The following is an 18939-nucleotide window of genomic DNA, read 5'->3' on the forward strand; positions in this document are numbered from 1 at the left end:
AATTTAGTTATTTATTGCATATATTTGCAGACAGTACTTTGGCGGTTTTAGCTTATATTTGTTTTGGTGCCTATTCTTATATATTTTTTTAAACATATGAATGCAGGCTTAGTGGGATTCAGACACTTCAGACATTCACCAGACAGTCATTTTTTATCTTGGTAAAAATCAATTCAACCTGATAAGATGTCTCTATGCAGTATACAATTTATTATCAATGTGAGTCAGTATTTTTGTCAGCTATACAAGCCCAAGTTACAATATTCCCACCACCATGTTTTACTTGACTTTTTTCCAGAGCTTTGTATTTTTTAAGTACATTTTAACAAACTGTAACCTGCACATCCTGTTTTTGTGGCTAACTAATGACCTGCCTCTTGCAGCTAATGACCTGCATCTGCATGTTTATATATATGGTCAGCTGTGGAAGTCTTTCTTGGCCTACAAGTCCATTTATGGTCACCATGTATAATACTGTGCTACTTTAATCAAAGGCTAGCATTCCTAAGTATTTTATTACAGAAGTGAACCTTTATGCCATGAGATTCCCAGCACTAATGGAACAGTCCAATTTCATTAGAGGAAAGGTGTGGATTGGCAGCAAACCAAGCTAATATTTCTTGCAAGGCAGACAAGCTCTGCAGGGGGGTTTGTTCTCTCCAAGAGACTTTCTATGTTACTCTGTCAGTTTCTCTCATACAATTGCATCTGTTTTTAAGCTGACAGTACGCATCCAACAGTAACATGTAGAATAACATCCAAAAATGTAATCCCCAGTATTTGTGTCATTTCACATTTCTAACATAACCAAGATTTAAAACACTGACTCTGAAGCACACAAGATTTGCTTTTATTGTTTTTCAGGTGTGAACCAATGCCCAGGCTACAGGTGGACAAAAAGCTGCCAAACGTCAATATTCTAGGAGCAGAAATACACTCTTTTAGATATCTAACTTTATAAACCCAAAACTGCATTCTTAATGTGAAAGTGAACAATTTGTGGCATGTGTTTACTGTGTAACAAGTGTACCTCTCCCATGCAAGAAAAGTGTAGAAGAAACACAAAGAAATCAAATTCTACCACAAGGGAAGATTGTGCTGTAAACGAAGCATCATGGTTTGTAAGCAGCTAATGAATAAAGGGCTGGCCTAAATTGCATTTAACAGGCTTTGGATTTTCCTAATTTTTTCTGAACATAATGTACATATTATGGAAGTTTATATTAGCATATAATGCTATTATGCCAAGCATAATATGTATGCTACATAGCATACCAAGTGTTTTTAAGATTAAGATCAATACACAAACAAATGTATGATAATTAATTAAATCTCCTCTGCATATAGGCCTGTTGCTGAGTATTTTATTCTTATCATTTAATAATATAATTTTTTTAGTGCGCACATCATATTGCATAGAAATTTTTGGTTGTTGTTTTTTGTTGTTGTGCAGAATGATGCAGTTTGTTGAGATGACTGGTATGAACTTATTGCTTCTATTGCATTGTTCTTTGGTGTTATAAATGAAGAGATCAGTCACTGGTTGAAAACCGAGTGGTGTCTGTTTCCAGATAAAGCCCAGTCCTTCAACAAAAAGAGCTTGTTAACTTACAGGCTTAGAACCTATAGGCTTATCTGTTTACTTGGTGGCCATATTTGAAATGCCACTGAACAGGATCTGATTTCTACGAATGTGGAGAGACCAACATACTTGAATCTGAGTGTCAAATAACTGATAAAAAAAACATTTTTAAATAGCTGATATAGTCTGATAAAAAATTATCAGCATTTGGATTAATAATGCACAAAACTGTACATTCTTAACTTGTTCTGGCTACTGTGCTTGTGCAGATCTAGGAGGGGGCACGATTTCATCACAATATTATCCTCTCTCCTCCACAGATGATGTAACCAACAAGTTAATTTTTTAAACTTTTTGATCTGTCTTCATAGAGATTGGAGCCTGGTTTTATGTGACCGCAGCATTGCAAAGAAGGCCATCAAGTTAACAGCCTTTCCTTTCTTATTAGAACCGGCCAACTTTAAGCTCTACATTACCATTATACAAAATTGATTAATGATAAGTAGAGAAATAAATGCCAGCATAATGAATGAAAGCTCAATTGTTCAATATATTTGCGCCAGCACTATAAATGACTACTGAAGACAGATAATCTAATTCTGCAGTATTTAATGACACATTCAGTGCTAACGCAAGCTTCTTTAAAGGGTTTGAAAGTGTTGTTCATAACCTCATCAGCAACAGGCACAATACAGTCACATGTGACACAACAGGTGGCATAAACCTTGGCTAAAAAGATTACAGCAGAGCTAAATGAAAGCTTTCTAAAGTAGAGAATTCCTATACATGCCCCAAACCAAATGCAAGTCATCAAGAGGCTACTAGTGCAATGCAGATTACAGTGTACAGTCTGGCAAAAGCAGTATCTTAGTTTAAGTGACAAAGTTAAGAAAAAATACAAAAATATAGAGCAGAAGATGCACATGCTTGTACATGCTTGCACTTCAATTTTGAAAATGGCGGCTTTGGAACATAAGAAAATATTGCATATAGGGTGTTTGTGTCCCAATTGCATACTAATCACTATTTGTTGAGCATGTAAAATCACTACAAGTTGAGTATAAAATACCCAAGATGCACACTCAGAACGCAATGCAAAACAAAGGAAATTACTACTCAGGTCTGAAACAATTTGAGAAACATGGCATGCAATGGCATCAGAATAACTTGCAGGAGAACTTGCCTTAGCGATGCCTTATCATTTCCTGTTAGTAAAAACAGTTTAGTACATTAATATTTTGCACTATTAAAATATGGTATTTAGTATATACCTTTTAGTATTAGTGTGCGGTATGCAATTGGGACACCAGCCATATGTTAGTATGTAAGCCCTACACATCTCTTTAGGAAATCATGTGTTAATGGAACACTCTAAAGAGGCTTATTCTACGAACCCTCTTTCACCCTCTCGTTCTCTCTCTCCCTGTCTGTTCTCTCTCACTCCTTCTCATTCCCTCCACTACCAGCATGTGAAGCATGAGCAATGGTACTAAAATAACCACGCATTACACAAGCTTGCTACAGCAAATCCTGGTTCTGAGTTTCAGGCTCTGACAGACTTATTGGCACCAAACTACAGTTCAAGTGCTATTAGACACTACTGGAGTGAGTATTGCTCTTGGTCTGTATAGCTTTCTCTCTCTTTCTCTCACTCAGTCATTCTTTTTTGCTTGCACTCACTTAGCACAGAACACTGTAAAAGCCCTCATCTTGGATGCACAGGATGGTGGGATTAGTGATTTCCACTCTAATGTTATTTAAGGATTAAAGGATCTAAGAAAAGGCAGGAAGGACAGTCCGAAATTTCCAGTTAATCGCAGAGTCAAACACTGACAGCAGCGAAATGTAGGCTGTACTGTGCAAGTCTGCTTTTTTCAGATGGTATGATCAAATATTTGAACTCCAAATAAAAGCAAATATTTTTTTCATGTTCTGTTCTTACATGGATTGCATGAATTCTTAATATAATTAAACTTTGGTCAAACCTGCATTACATTTTTCAGCTAACTTTTAAAAAAATGATTTAATGCTCTGTTAAAGTCACTAACACAGAAAATACACGCTGTCTAGGTTAAACTGTTAGACAAAGTGGACCTTATTCATGAAAAAGTAGAAACTTAAGCTAAAGCATCATCAAAATAAAAGATAAAGATCATGTAACTAGTAGAAAAATATAGATCAAGACAATATTTTCAAGAAATAACATAAGATAAAAGTGTGAATCAAGGAAAAACCAAGAAATAATCACCTATAGAAAGCATAAAGAATACAGGGGTTAATGTATGTGCTATTTCTGTGCTACTACAAATTCAGGTCACTGTGATGTTGGGGTTTCTTCATTAACTTCAGATCTATTTGAGTTTTGTTTTTTTGGCATATCCAATGTGTCCCATAATTTTCTGTGTCTAAACACATGAATCAGATTATTCCAGATGGAAAAATAGGCTGCAAGGTGATTTCATATGGATTTCAGTTATTCCTCCTTTGGGCTTTCCAGGTAAACGGTAGCAATTCTTTTCTCATGACGGACCTTTAATGAAGGATCAGTCATCTGGGTCTGAAGGAACTCGTCTACACCAGCTTCGTATCTGACGCTCTGTCCTTGAGAATCCACCTCTTGTAAGTCTGTTGACCCAGTTGAGCCGTTGTTGAAATCCATTTGAAATGTGAACGATTGCTCATTAGGCCCCAGCTTGATGACTTTTTCTGTTTTCCCAACTTCACTACCTGAGCTGCTCCAGTCTTCAGTTTCATCCAGACCAGTCATCCAAGGCATTCCCTCTGTTTGGACCTCCTCTCTGGAGACTCTCATGGTATAGCCTCCACCAGCTCCAGCACTAATGGCCTGGTGTAGTCCAGGATTGGAGGACCGCAGTGCTTCTAAGACCTGTTCCTGCGACAGCTCTTCTCCCGGATCCTCCAGCAGCCCAGACTCTTCCAGGCTCTGGGAGACACTGAGCTCTGCCACGAAGGTCATCGTTCCGTTGTCTGCTGCCTGTTCTACCTTCTTAATATCCACAGAGACACCGTCAGAAGCTCCACCAGCTTTTGTGAGAAGAGTAAGCTCTTCTTTCAGAGATCCAGACACTGTGCTCTCCAGTTGCTCCAGTGCTCCCCTCAGCTGCTCCCTTGGGTCCAGTGACTCTTCTTTCAGGATCTCTAGCATGGACTCTTGCACTATTGGAGAAACACGTACTTCTTCCTCGATGATACACTGTGGAAAAGTGTCTCTTTTGGCATACTCAGGTGACTCTCTGATGCTGTCATCTTCATCAGAGTATCTTCTGCGTGTAGGAAGATGTTCATCCTGGTAGTATCTCTCATCTGAAAGGTCATCCACCACTCCATAATGTCCATAAGACATAAATCCACCACCCTCCTCAGATTCAGAAAGATTGTCTTCAGGAGTGGAAACGAAGTACTCTTGAGTCTCTTGTCCCTGGGAATAATAAGGGAGACTCTCCTCTCTGGATACCTCCTGAACCTGCACAGACCTCCTCTTGCCATACTCTGAGTCAGTCACTGTCTCACTGGTGTTCTCATGTTGTTGAGTTGCCTGATGTTCGCTTTCTGGCTCTTCAATCTGGAAAAACATTGATGAAGGTTTATAGTATGGCTTGGACATCACCTCCACAGTCTCCTCAATTTCAACCTCCCCTTCTTCATCGCTTTGAGATTCCACTGGTTCCTCTATGATCTCCACATTAACAGACTTGTTTTCAAGACTCTCACCTTGAAGACCAAGACTTAGCAGGTTTTGAATCATGCTTCCTGTTGGGGTTCCCTCAATATCTTCCAGTGAGACCTTTGTCACTCCCTTGCTGAGGAATTCCTCTAAGGCAGAATCATCTGAAATATCCAGATCCTCCTCCACTTTGGACTGCAGGACTATTTGAGTCTTGGTACTTCCATCTTCTTGCTGTGTTTTCTCTACGTGATATGTGATCTTTGAGTCAGAGCCAGAACTAAGCTTTGTATCCAGGCCAGCTGGCTTCATGACCTTCTCAATAATTTCTTCCATGGACACTGAGTCTAATATTTTTTCCTCACCTGCAATTACCTTCGCTCCCACATTTCCAGAATCTTTCAAATCTCTATTATCTTTACGCTTGGACACTTCCTTTTGAAAATACTCTGCTTCCTCACTTGGTTTCAGTGATACCTTGGCATGATCGGTCTCTGCTGTTTCAAACCTCTTGTATTTCTCATCAACAACCTTCTGGTGGCTTTCTTCAGAGCTGCTCAGACTCATCATGGGAGGCGACACAACTCTCACTGATTTCTGTTCTGTGGTTGGTGAAGCACTGGAGGCTCTTTTACTTCCTGTTGCTGATTTAGGGAGGTCAGGTGATGTTTTATGTGCGCTCTGTGACACGTCTTTGGTTCTGTCACTTGCTGAGGCTCTAGTCTTGGCTGCGCTCGCTGCAGCTGCTGCTTGTGTTGCTTTGGTGAAAGAGATCATATCCCTTCTTGCAGCAGGACTCTGTTGGGCATGTTTCGACATAGTGATGGGCACAATCCGAGATGGTCTTTGGGAATCAAAATGACTGGATGTAGCTGAGGTACGAATGCTGGATACAGGCTCCATATATTTAACACCATATCCTGTGAGAAGGCTTCTCATTTCTGGCTGAGTGGTGGAGATCCTGGGAGTGTACTGAGATGGCAGTTTAATATCTAAGTGAGAAAATGACAAGATGTAATAGACAATCTACAATGAGACTTTTATTATTAGTTTTAGTACTGCATTCAGTAAAATTTAAAAAATTAGGAAAATAAATTATCATACCTATTATTCTCTCTCTTGCACGCTGATCAGACCTCATCTGAACATGTCTTCCTTCTTCTTCCAGTAGTGCTCTGAGAAACACAACAAAACTACAGTTAGAAATGTTCTCTTCTTTGTGAATTTGGATTACCTAGGGGTATTTCTTTCACCTGTCTGGAGAGCCATGACCACCTTGCCCTGCCATCACAAAGCAAAACCTTAAACCAAAAGGAAGAAAAGATTGCCAAGAATAAGCTTTTTCTTGTGTAGAAAAAAACCCCAGCATGATAAATAACACTCTCCTTTCAGTCATACCCTTTCAGTCTTCTTTTAAAGGAAACCTACCTTAATAGTGATAGTATATATCGGCACGGCACATGCAGTGGAAAGCAAAAAGCAACACTTTAAATACTTCAGTGAAGCGTTTTAGCGTTCACTACGTTTCCCCTGTGGATGTCTTCTCTGGGTCTGCCGAAAGACCAAACTAAAAATAACATCCACAATGCACTCTGTCTGTTTCCGTTACAGCTTAGAATGTGGAGCTGTGACACACACAAAAAGCCTCTCTTGCCTCCCCAACACGTCACCAAGGAAGACATTCTAAATATTCCACACAGGAGCCATGACAGTGTGACCTGACCAAAAAGACAAGGACATTTGTAATAAAGAACCGCATAAGAAAATTAAAAGAAGGATCCCAAGCAGACACACTCTGTTATAAGAACCAACAGAATATAAACCCAGCAGCAGTAAGAACATGTGTTTTTGAATGCTTGTGTTTCTGTGTGTGTGTGTGTGTGTGTGTGGTGGAGCTTTCTATAAAAGGTCTGGCATTTACTTTGTGTACATATTGGAAGGTGAGAAGATACACCAGCCTGCCATCTTTAGAGCCTTATTTTACCAACCATGGATACAAAATCAATATACAGCACACCACTGTCATTAATTATATTTACTGATACATAAAATACTACATTAAAATCCAAAAACAGAACTTAAAAATGCTTGGCTTATTGCATAGATTTTCACAAGTTACAAAACACAAGTCCAAGTCAAGTCCCCAGTCTTAAGGCTAAAGTCCGCCTCATTAGACTAGAGTCACAAGTCACAAGTATTTAGGCTGGAATCCAACTAACGTGACTAGTATTTAGGCTCTATAAGTCCAAATCAAGTCGCAAGTCCTTATGATAGGGTCCAAGGTAAGTTACAAAACTTTATGCATAGAGTCCACATAAAGTCATGCAGGTAGAACAGAGTCCAAATCAAGTCACAAGTCCTTAGTCTAGAGTCAGAGTCAAGGCCCCAGTGTCTAGGCCAGAGTCCAAATCAAGTCACAAGTCATTAAAGATAAAGGCCAAGTCAGGTCACCAGTCAGGTTTATATAGAGCATACTTGTGCTGGGCATAGATGGAATTTAGCCTCCAATTTAAACCCATCTATACTGTGAACACACACATACACACTAGGAGCATACATAGTGGTATTGTGCAAACATGTCTCTATAGACATTATCGTGTTTAACAGTAAAGAAAGTGGCAAAAAGGGCTTCATTCAGTATTTTGCATTTGGCCAAATGTTTAATTTTGTTAAAAAATATGTTTTGGTGTATTTCTACCTGCATGTTCACAATCTCAGGCCGTCAGTATAAGCTATTTAACAACTTGTTCACAGTCGCCAATGGTTGTTCATAGTGACTCTTACCTGTATGCTGCCACTTCCAGACCTAGCCCCATCTTGACCTGCAGGAGGTCTTGATGTTCCTTCAGCTTTTCCGAAATGGTGTTGGCCAGAAGATTGCGCTCTTGTTCCAGCTCCTCAATGATTATCTACAAGAGAGAACAATAGTTAGCTTGGCAATTTCTCTTCATCTGAAAATTTGATTATCTGAAATTAAAGATGGACCAACAGGAGCTGGCCTATTCACTCTTATACTATTCTCTGAAGCTCTCTTACCACCACAAAGCAGTTTTTTTTTATCATTCTCGGTATTGCAGTGAGTGACACTAGCATAGTGGTGGTTTTTCAGTGTGTGTTGTTCTGAGTGGATCAGACACATCAGTGCTGCTTGAGTTTTTAAACGCTGTGGCCACACACTCTCTACTGTATTAGATACTCCTACCTATCCACCATTGAAATAATACCTGCTCTGTCATGGTCCTGTGGGGTTCTTTGGGCCTCAGAGTTTCTGCGATGCACCTGTTGAAGATCTCTTGCAACACCTTCCTCCACTGCTCTCAATTTAAAAAAGGGACCTGACTGGTGTCTGGCATATAGCCAAAGGTCTGATTTAGGTCATTAAGTAATTCTGCTAAGCGTCCAGCCTTTAAATCCTCTCGTACTCTGCTGGTGGACAAAGTAGGCTAGATCCTTTCTGATGTGTCTTAGAAGTACAATATGGTCCAACAAGGCCAAGTGCAAGCAACTCATCACCTGCTGCCTGACGATGGAGAGTGATTTTATGCAGGTTTGTGTGCACACAGGTTAAGTAATGACTGCTCATATGCTGGTAACAAATTCAAACCCTTATATGACTGCCAAAAAACAGCAAAGCAGATATGCAGGAGTGTCCAGGGGGTTTTGTTTCGAGAGCACCATTTTACTGTGCAGCACTGCTGGAACAAACATAATCTCCATGCAAGATGAAAGATGGAAACCTTACTTGCAACCTTAAAATGCAACATTAAACATATTTTACTGAACATTTAGGCTACACACAGCATATTATGTTTACCAAACAGCTGTGAGGGAGGTTTTCAGTGATGGGACAGTGAGGTAAGCCACTGCACCATGTTAGAATGTGTTTTTTGCCATTCACACTGCCATACATACACATCTGTGTCACATATGAGGAAAAAGATCAGATATGGACTTTTTTACCTACATAGAGACATTTTGAAAATAAGTCTTTATCAACAATCAGCAACAGTGTGTTTGATAATATGAACAGTGATTGTAGAATCGAGAAGGTGGTATAATAATTATATGGCTGTTTTCCATGTCTTTAGTGAATAGCAGGTTTTTGGAGCAATTCACCAGTTTTTAAGTTATTAATACCAAGTTAATTTAGTAATACTGACAGTTTATTTGTTAAAATGTTTTATGATGATTTGTCTCAGCAATCAGAATTTATTTTGGGCCTTAAAGTTTCTGTGATGCACCTGTTAAAGATCTCTTGCAACACCTTCCTCCACTGCACTGCATTTTATAAAGACAAGTCTCCCAGGTGGCTGGCTCATAGTCAACAGTCTGAATTAGGTCATTAAGTGACCTAATCCTGTTGTACTCTGATGGTGGTCAAGGTAGTCTAGATCCTTTCTGAAGAGAACATTTTAATGCGGCCCAAATCGAAATTGCAAATGTCATATTCAGTGTTCTGTTTACACTGACAAAAAGATAAAACATCTGTGTCACATGTGACAAAAAAACATTATTTACCTTTATAGTTTATCATGGTTGAGCACAAAACCATTAACATGCTAATTTATTTTGCTACGCCAACACGCATCACTGCAAGTTTTCCAGTCACAGTTTCACTTTTTTTTTAAATAATTGTTCCAAATGTGAGTAGCCCACATTATGTATTAGAAGTTGTTTCTATTTAAGACTGCTTTGTGGGATAATAGTGTCTATTGAAACCACACTATATACAATATAAAACTAACTGCTTCTATATATGCATCAACTTTATCACCTTTATATATATTATACAGTGTATGCCAAACTTAAAACTAGTCAGTATTAGATAGAAGTAGAATAATAGGATACAATAATATTTTATGAAACACTTTATGTCTTGGGCTTATCTGTGCTAAAATGTCTTCTTCATCTTTACTAAATTACCTTCCAGTACCTTTCCTTCTCTTTCCCACTATTTCCCTTTGGCCTCTTTAGGCCTAGCCTAAAAAATATTTTTTAGTATTTTTTTTGCCTTTAACTTCTGTGGCCTCTATTGCTAAACATTGTGTACATTATTATTTTAAGTCGCTTTGGATAAAGTGTCAGCTAAATGTAATGTAATGTAATAATGTCTTATAGGTGATGTGAGAAGGAATGGAAATTATATAAGGATAAAAAATGTAAATACTTTTCTGTATCAACATTTTGGAAACTGTTGCGAAGGCCTGAAATGCAGGAACTGAGGAATGTTTTTTTTAATGAAAAGGAATTGCCTTATGTGTCCTCTTTTTATATTAGTGGTTGTTCTTCACCTCTTCTGAGTTCTCAGTACTGCAGTAGTTAGTGTGCTGTTCTCACCTGGATGGATGGTTGCTAGCTAGTTACTCTCAGGGCTGTGCCAACAAACAGCTAGCAGCCTCCATGTTTTTTTAGGGTGGGTGTGGCACTGTCCCTGCTCTGGGACCACTTTGTTAAGAGAGGAGGTCTGTGTTTATTTGTTTGCAGATTCATAAAATGCTATACTTTATATTTTTTGGCTATTTTTGATATTTTACTGCTCTCTCTTACCTGATACTGGATGGCGTCTCCTCTGAAGTTCTCCTGCATGTTCATGAGCTGAGCCTCGAGCTCCAGCTGGACCTGGCTGTGCTTGTCCACCTCTGCCCGCAGCCGGTTCAGCTCGGAGTCGTACTGCGCCCTCTCCCTCCTGAAGTCCTCCAGCTTCACCTGGTCCTCCCTCACCGCTCCCTCCATCTCCTCCATCCGCTGCCGGTACATCTCCAGCGTCTCCATCCAGCTCTCGGACAAGTGGCGCGCGTACTCCTCCACCTCCTGCTCCATGCTGACGGCCGGGGCCGCCGCGCGGTGGACCTCGGTCAGCACGGGCAGGGCCCGGGAGCTCAGCTGGCTCCTGAGGTGGGCCACCTCCTTTCTGTGGGAGTCTTCCAGGAGTGCGTATTCGTGCTGCAGCTGGGTGAGCCGCTGCTCCAGGCCGCCGTTGGTGTGCTGAGCGCGGCGCAGCTGCTGCTCGCAGTCCCGCAGCTCACCGCCGATGCCCCTGCTGACGGAGGTCTGGTCGGAGCAGAGCGCCTGCAGGCTCTGGAACTCTCTGCGGAGCTGCTCCTTCTCCATCTCCGCCCTGCTCTTCTCCAAGGACAGACGCTCCACCAGCCTCCTCATCTCCCTCAGCTCCGCCATCCGCCCGCTCTCGCGCTCCCCTCCGCTCCTGCTCTGCCGCACCGCGCTCAGCTCCGCGGCCAGCCGCGCGTTCTCCTGCTCCAGGAGCTGCGCCCTGTTCAGGTACTGCCCGAGCCTCTGGTTCAGCTCCTGCAGCTGGAGCTTCTCGCTCTCGAAGGGTCTCCTCAGGTGAAACATCTTTCTTTTTTTCACTGGAGTCGGAGCTGTAAAAATAACTAAATAAAACAAAACAATAAAGGAGAAAATTAGTTAGCCCTCCGTGGTGCTCATCTGTAGGAGAGCGGGGCTGAGAGGAGCACTTTCTGTGTCTGTTGCTGTAAGAGAGAGTGAGTGAGAGATTAAGTGAGTGAGCGCGCGAGGGGAGGAGGCGCGCTCATCATCATCATCATCATCCTCCTCCTCTACCAGCTTCCAGAAAAAGAAGAGCAGCAGATGTGACAGGACGGTGCTGTTTTTTACCCACCTGTTTTTAGTCAAACCCCGCCCACCCCTTGCACAACAGTGTCTGCGATTGGCTGGTATATAATGTACGCAGACAGGCTTGCACCAGTCATGAATGAGGAGGGGTTTATTAGTAAATATTGCGTTATATACGTATAATTTAAAAATAAATAAATAATTAGTTATGCACCGATGTGGGAATTCTGATGTGTGAAATGCTAATATCCGATATTGCTTATGTATATATCTACTGATACCGATTCCAATATACACATTCATTTCTTGCAGAGAGACTTGGTATAACTTAGCAAACAAATGAAATATTTATTTGTCTGAATTTTGGATTTCATCCAACTGTAAGCAAACAATAAAATGAAAAGAAGAGATTTTTTTTGTTTCACATTTATTTAGCTAACTGGTCTTTATATCCCTGATAAAAAATCCAGCTCAAGACTAGCTGGTCAACCAGAAAAAAAACAAATCCTATGCTCGTTAGCAAGCTTGTTAACTAGCTTTACAGAGAATTAAAATGGCCTTACTACATTCCCAAAGTTACAGCAAGAAAAACAAACAAAAAACAGAGATGGTTGACTAAAGTACAACTAAATAAAATTACAAATCATGTAAGAATGAAAAAAAGCAGGGATTCCTCCATCCAACCGTTTTTTTATTGTATGGTGATGAACTGTAAAATGCTAATTCAGAATGTTGAGGACATTATGTTAATTCAATGTTAACATTTTAACGTTTGCATTAAATGTTAACATTAAATGTTGTTTCAACGTTGAAACAACAACATACATTACTTCAATCACATTTCAACGCTGAAGGTATGGTTAGGTATGATGAGGGATTAAAGAGAGACTGACATTACTAGTATAAACAGAACCAGTAAAACATTAGTGCAAATACAGAGGTTTAAGACTGGTAAAAGCTACTATAAACAACAGCCACCACGGCCTGTTACTGCAAGGTGTTTATGAGGGTGCGCTGCTGTACACACAGAGCAGGAGGAGGGTCTGCCTGAAAACGGGCGGAGTGAACTAAACTACTGAGTGAGAGGAGAGTCCGCACACTCCCGCTCCTCTCAGCGCTGTGAGGACATGGCTCTCCCAAGTGGAAGAAGATGGACAGTGCAGAAGCGCGGGTACACTCCTCCTCCTCCTTCTCCTTCTCCTGTTTCAGTCACTCTCTGACCTTCCTAAAGTCAGCCCCTCTCTCTGAGAGACAGAGTGAAAGTCTGAGGCGGGAATTTACCGGTTCAGTGGCCGCTGAGAGGAGCAGAGACCGAGAAGACCCGTCTGTCTAATTTTATCCAGTTATAAAGGAACTGTGTTGGATGTTGTGGAAGAAAACAGTAAGAAACTGAAAGAATAGGTCAGTTTAATTTCTAAAATCTCCTCGAGGTCGATGGACTCTCCTCAGAAGGACCTGGTCGTGGTTACAGGTTTGTTAAAGTAAGCATGTGCTACCTTACCTTATTGAGAATTTAAATATAGTTACATTTTTTTTTACTTTTTTAAAATTATTTGAATCTAAAGAATACAACGTCTTTTGTAAAGACAAACAAGTTCCTGAAACAAGACTTTTTTTTGGCAATATATTTCATTTCTTCTTACTCCAAACTTAAAACTTGTTTTTTAATGTTTTTTTGGACAAGCTGTTTCGGTGTTGCTATAAGTATGGTATTTCCTTCTTCCTTTTTAAAGGGTTTGGTCCTTTCCGGCAGTATCTAGTGAATTCAAGCTGGGAAGCAGCAAAGGTAACTTAGTTAACTTTTAGACTAACTCATATTAGACTGCACAATATTGAAAAAAAAAAGATATTTTCTGGAAATATACAGTACCCGTCAAAAGTTTTAACCCCATTTAATTAAATATTTTTCTTAATTTCTTTATTTAATTAATTTCCTACATTGCAGATTAATAATAGATACATGCCAATGAAATAAATGATCTAACGTTTGATATTACCATTGCCCCTCTGTATAGTAAATATGTTATGGGAAATAAGAACACTGAATATTTCTTAGGCTGCAATTAAAAAAAAATATGCGTTTAGTTGGCTGAATGATCCTAGAAAAAAGTGAGATATATATTATGATTTCATCAAAGGTCTACGATCTGACATGGTCAGTATGTCAGATCTCTATTTTTTTTCTTTTTCAAATGTGATAGAGTGTGGTAGAGCAATATTAAACTGAACGATCCTGGCTGGAAAAGTATCTTGCAATATACATGTATCAGATTTCAAGTCATAATAAGTATGATTAATGTGTGTCGATTTTTTTTCATAGGGTCTGAAGAAAGCAGGCCTCAGAGAGGGCAGTGAAGTCTGCATTGTAGAGATTCCTGTGAGTTACTCAAAAGCGCAGCAAGTCCTTGCTGAAATATGGCACACTGTCAAACCAAAGGCAAGTAAAAAAATGAAAGAAATAAGATCACATTGATGCACTGGACAAGGGCTGTGTCAAAACTCTCTGGTATTTCTGGCATGCTGCTGTCGGATTCCCCAGACTTTTTTGCCCATTTACAGTACCAACATTCTTACATGAGATTTTAAGGAGACAATCATGCATGTAGTCAGCCCTCCACTGTACTATAATCTGCAGTGATTTATAAACACACAGACCAGATGTCATAGGACAGGAACTACTGTGGTGTCCCATGAAAATTTTCAGATTCACTTGAAAATTTTAGCCAGACACAGCCAGTCACAATCATTGTAACCCATTGAAATGTCTAATGTGGGTGGATCTATTTCCAGTAAGCAGGGGATACTGTGTGTTGAGGAATGGAATATTCCACTTAAACTACCACTTTAGATAATTCCCATCAACATGCAATGAGCATGTTAGAAGATAACACCTCACAAGCTGCTTCCTGATTTAACACTACAGGCTTTTTTGATTGATTGATTGAGTAGGTTTTTAACGCTGTGCCGACACACTAGGGTCGTTTTTACGGTGGTACTTAAGTCAATTCTTTAAACTGTGTCATAAAAAAAAAAAAAAAAAAATATATATATATATATATATACGTATATATATATATATATACGTATATATACGTATATATATATATATATATATATATATATATATATATATATACGTATATATACGTATATATATATATACGTATATATACATACAAAAACAATTATGAAAGATGTTTTATATTTAAAAAAGTCACACTGCAGGGTCAGTTTACATACTGCTATTCCTACTAGTCTCTGTTCTGTAATAGTCTGTTCCAGATGGATGGGACGTTTCATTTCTGAAGTTGTGCAGGTATTTAACATTCCTTTAGCTACAGCATCATGTGTGTACTGGTAATACGTCATAGAAGGCATTACTACCCACAGTGGACAACGCAGTAAGTAGTAATGATCATGACTGGTGGTTTCTGGCTATAATGATCCATAGTCTGTGCAGCATTCTTTGGCATCAATAGAACATGGTAAAATTGCAGGCCCGATGACTAGTGAGGATAAGAGCATGTCAGTGTTAAACATTAAGACAGGTTTAACAGTAATATTTAAAGTTAGGGCATTTGGAATTTGTAGATTAAAGTGTTAAGTAAATCCTATTGGAACATCTGCCTGCCTCTAAGAGTTTCTGTAAGTCCCTGAGTAAACATTGCATGTATTCGTGGAAAAGGAACACTGGCAAAAACAAGAACGGTCCAAAAGAATTATAACCAGGTCCTGCCATGTCCACAAGATGGTACATTACAGCCCAGTGGATATGGCATCTGTGTAATGCTGCTTGCAGAAACCAGAGACTGGAAGTTATGTAAGTTGTTATTGGTTTAAAATCATAACAGGGGTTCCAGTATCCACTGCTGACCACATCCATTCTGTCTGATTAACAGGTTGCTGTCCACTTGGGCATAGCACCAGGGGCCAAATGCATCATTCTGGAACAAACAGCCAAGAACCATGGCTACAAAGAGAGAGATGTGTGTGGCTCCTGTCCTGCTAATAACTGTTGCGTTGAAGGAGGAGCGGATCAGTTGGACTCCATTATAGGCATGAGGTCCCTTGCCAAGCACTTAAAAGGGCTCGGTCTGGATGTCATCTATTCCAGGGACGCTGGGAGGTTTGTACTTGCTAATGGCTCTTTTATTGGAAGCCAGTTACCAAATTTACTTTGGGGTTATATTTAGAATTGTGTTTGCATTGTCTATCTGAACTGGGATGGGTTTCTCAACAGTACCTTAGGCAAAAAATACTGTTCTGAAATAGAAGCTTGAGCTTTATAACAAACTCTCTATTAATTCTCCCTTATTTGAGGTGGTCTAATACCCTTTTTGGAACTTGGTCACTTCATTTGCTTGAGTATCAGGATTATACCTGGATAAGGCATAGCCACAAATAAAATGCAAGTGTAAATTTAGCCAAGACACATTTCAAATAGATACAAATACCCTCAGATTTAGGCCAAACTTTATAGCAATGTAAACTAACTTTTACATTAGTTTGAATTCATTATAACATTTCTCAGGCTTATTTAAAATACTTTAAAGATTTGTTTAAAGTTTATGGTCTTTGGTCACAAGTAATGTTTTTACTAGATGGGATTTATATAGCAATTTATGCTGCATTCTATTTACCTCCAAAGTTGGAGTTCGGACCTGAGAATGATGTCACACATGGGTTAAAGGGGTTCCAGGTAAACATTCAGATATCTATATATATATATTTCAAAACAATTCCAAAAGCATTCTGCTAAAGACTTTAAAGCTAACCACAACTGGTTTTATCATCCATTACTGGTGTTTTATGGTAAATCTAACCTAAATATGTCCCAGATTTTAAGCTCTACCTGTTAATAATAATGTATTATACTGTATTTTGCACATCCAAACACCATAGGAACATCCCAATGGGATGTACAGTGCAGCCATCTATGATTATGAGCTCTGGGTTGGTAATAAAATCCAACGTTGAAAATTGTGATACAATAATGATATCAAGGTTCAGGAATAATAACAGTAGAAACAGGGAAAAATTGTCAAAAATGTATGACTCATCCCTATTATCATTGACCAAATTGTATAATTCATGCATTGTGCACAGACTGAGCCAATACAGCTTTGTAGATGTGCAGAGAACTGTGGGTAAGGTATATGCAGTTTAGTTTTTTTTTTTGGAACCACCTTTTATGATATCCCTTGCAGGTACCTGTGTGATTTTGTGTATTACTGCTCCCTACATTACGGGCAGAGGAGGGCAGCATTCATCCATGTGCCCGCCTCTGGCAATCTGGCACGCCCTGAGATACTGGTGCCACAGCTCCAGGCCATCATCCAGGCCCTGTTACGCCAGATGGACACTCTCAGAACATCACCCACAGCATCAGAGTGCCAGCCAGCCAGTGCCACCTGAAGAAGAATGCAGCAGAGATACAATAGTACAATAGCATAATAGCGTACAGCAGACGTATTTAAACACAACAAACACGCTACAAGCAAAGCTCGACACAGTTTCTGTCTCATTCACTTTTTTAATTCAAAATTGAAGGAAAAAAAAGAAAATACATGAAAATTCTTCAGATACACATTAAGCCAATGGCATGTAAAAAGTATACCATCTCAACTAGAGGTGGGGAGAAAATAAAATAAAACGAGGAGACCTCAGATACATAATTTACGAGAAGACAAGAGTACCAGCCAAGCCATTTCACCAAATCAGTTTCTACCAATCAATTCAATGACACAGATATATTTCTTTGCAACAAAGAAAAAAATAAAAGCATTATCAATTGAAAATGTCTCAGTACAGTAGAACAAGGCCCCTTTTTTCTTTTTTTTTTGTTTCGGAATGCCAAGCAAAATAACAGTGCCTGGAAACTGATGTTTATAAAACCTCAAGCTCATTATTGCAATTAGAATGCATCCATGCATCTTCACTAAACCTGAGGTTTTGCATTCTGAAGAAATACAATAAAATTAATAATATGATACTTGAGAGAAGAAAAAAAAATCAAATCAAACTCTTTCAGTCAGTCTACCTTCAGGTTTGCAAAGAACTGGCATTGCAACAAGCGCTATTTCTACTGTAAACGTATCTCTTTTAAAATTCTAGTCATGTCAAATCTATCATGACTACCCGTAATCTACTGGACATCGCTGTCCTATTTGTGTCTGTATATGTATTTGTGTTTTGTAGTAGATCTGTCACCTACAGGTAACTAAGGAACCTTGGCAGCATTCAATGAAAACTGACATTCACTTTGCAAAAGGCCAACCCTTTTGTCCATTTCTTTACAGAAAGAAAAAAATAACAAACAGAAATAAATATCACTGATCTCTATTTTTTTGTCATTATAAAGACATCAAAATGTACATCACTACATCTACATGTGATACACTCCCATCCATATACATATGCAACAACACAAGCACAAGGCCTTGTAAAGAATGGAGATTTGGATTCTGTCTTGTGCCACGCAATACAATGCGATTTTTATTTAAACAATTCCTCTTTTTTATTTCCAGCAAAACTTGATCTTCCAACCAGGTCTCCCTATCACTGGCCCCACGTTTCAGCCCTGGAATTCCTCTTAGAGAAGATTACTACAAATCAGGAGTTAAAAGAACATTTTTTGTTAAGTGCAATGAAGAACTTTTAAAGTTGGTAAGATTGTGAACTACAAAGGCCTTCACACTGTATTCCATGTCGTATATTGATGATCTGACCTCTTGTCTACTCAGTAGATGTTTTGAGGAACCGTTCTGCTGAGCCTTAACGACTGTCCAGTGCTTTAGAAAACCAACTGTAATGGATAGGCCTAACAACTGAAAGAGTAAAGCAGCATATTGTGAGCAGCAGTATAGAGGAAAAAAACGAGAGAGAGAGAGAGCACTGATCAATCCTCCACAATCTTGTCTTTCTTTTTTTTTCTCTCTCAATCTGGAAAAGCATATAGTGTAGAGAATGATGTTTTACTGACATTAGGCCCTTAGTGTGTGCGTGTGGACATCAGAAACATTTAAAGAGAACGAGAGAAGAAATAAATCAGAATGGTGTGACAAAACAAAGTCCACGC

At 39.3% G+C, this 18939-nt stretch overlaps 2 protein-coding genes across 2 annotated transcripts; one reads left to right on the forward strand and one right to left on the reverse strand.

Annotated features, from left to right (window-relative positions):
• Positions 1-834: 834 nt before the first annotated feature.
• synm (synemin, intermediate filament protein) lies at positions 835-11825 on the reverse strand. Its single transcript, XM_007243145.4, has 4 exons — positions 10815-11825; positions 8052-8176; positions 6372-6442; positions 835-6259 (listed from the first exon to the last, which is right to left on the reverse strand). The coding sequence occupies exons 1-4, from the start codon at positions 11619-11621 to the stop codon at positions 4056-4058; spliced, it is 3207 nt and encodes a 1068-aa protein (XP_007243207.3). The 5' UTR covers positions 11622-11825; the 3' UTR covers positions 835-4055.
• A 1141-nt stretch (positions 11826-12966) lies between these two features.
• Positions 12967-18749, forward strand: pgpep1l (pyroglutamyl-peptidase I like). The gene is made up of 5 exons (XM_022679691.2): positions 12967-13332; positions 13595-13647; positions 14182-14298; positions 15761-15987; positions 17069-18749. Exons 1-5 carry the CDS (start codon positions 13296-13298, stop codon positions 17274-17276), a joined length of 642 nt encoding a protein of 213 aa, XP_022535412.1. The 5' UTR covers positions 12967-13295; the 3' UTR covers positions 17277-18749.
• Positions 18750-18939: the final 190 nt, after the last annotated feature.

This window comes from Astyanax mexicanus, chromosome 9 (assembly GCF_023375975.1).
Source record: "Astyanax mexicanus isolate ESR-SI-001 chromosome 9, AstMex3_surface, whole genome shotgun sequence".
Classification (NCBI taxonomy): domain Eukaryota; kingdom Metazoa; phylum Chordata; class Actinopteri; order Characiformes; family Acestrorhamphidae; genus Astyanax; species Astyanax mexicanus.

Bases quoted from the DNA above. Each gene is read 5' to 3' on its own strand.
- synm (XM_007243145.4), bottom strand. From the start codon at position 11,621: ATGTTTCACCTGAGGAGACCCTTCGAGAGCGAGAAGCTCCAGCTGCAG. The intron at 8,177-10,814 runs GTAAGAGAGAGC...TCTCTCTTGTAG, and splicing joins GAGACGCCATCCAGTATCAG to ATAATCATTGAGGAGCTGGA. The intron at 6,443-8,051 runs GTAAGAGTCACT...TGTGTTTCTCAG, and splicing joins CTGGAAGTGGCAGCATACAG to AGCACTACTGGAAGAAGAAG.
- pgpep1l (XM_022679691.2), top strand. From the start codon at position 13,296: ATGGACTCTCCTCAGAAGGACCTGGTCGTGGTTACAG. The intron at 13,333-13,594 runs GTTTGTTAAAGT...TCCTTTTTAAAG, and splicing joins GGACCTGGTCGTGGTTACAG to GGTTTGGTCCTTTCCGGCAG. The intron at 13,648-14,181 runs GTAACTTAGTTA...TTTTTTTCATAG, and splicing joins CAAGCTGGGAAGCAGCAAAG to GGTCTGAAGAAAGCAGGCCT.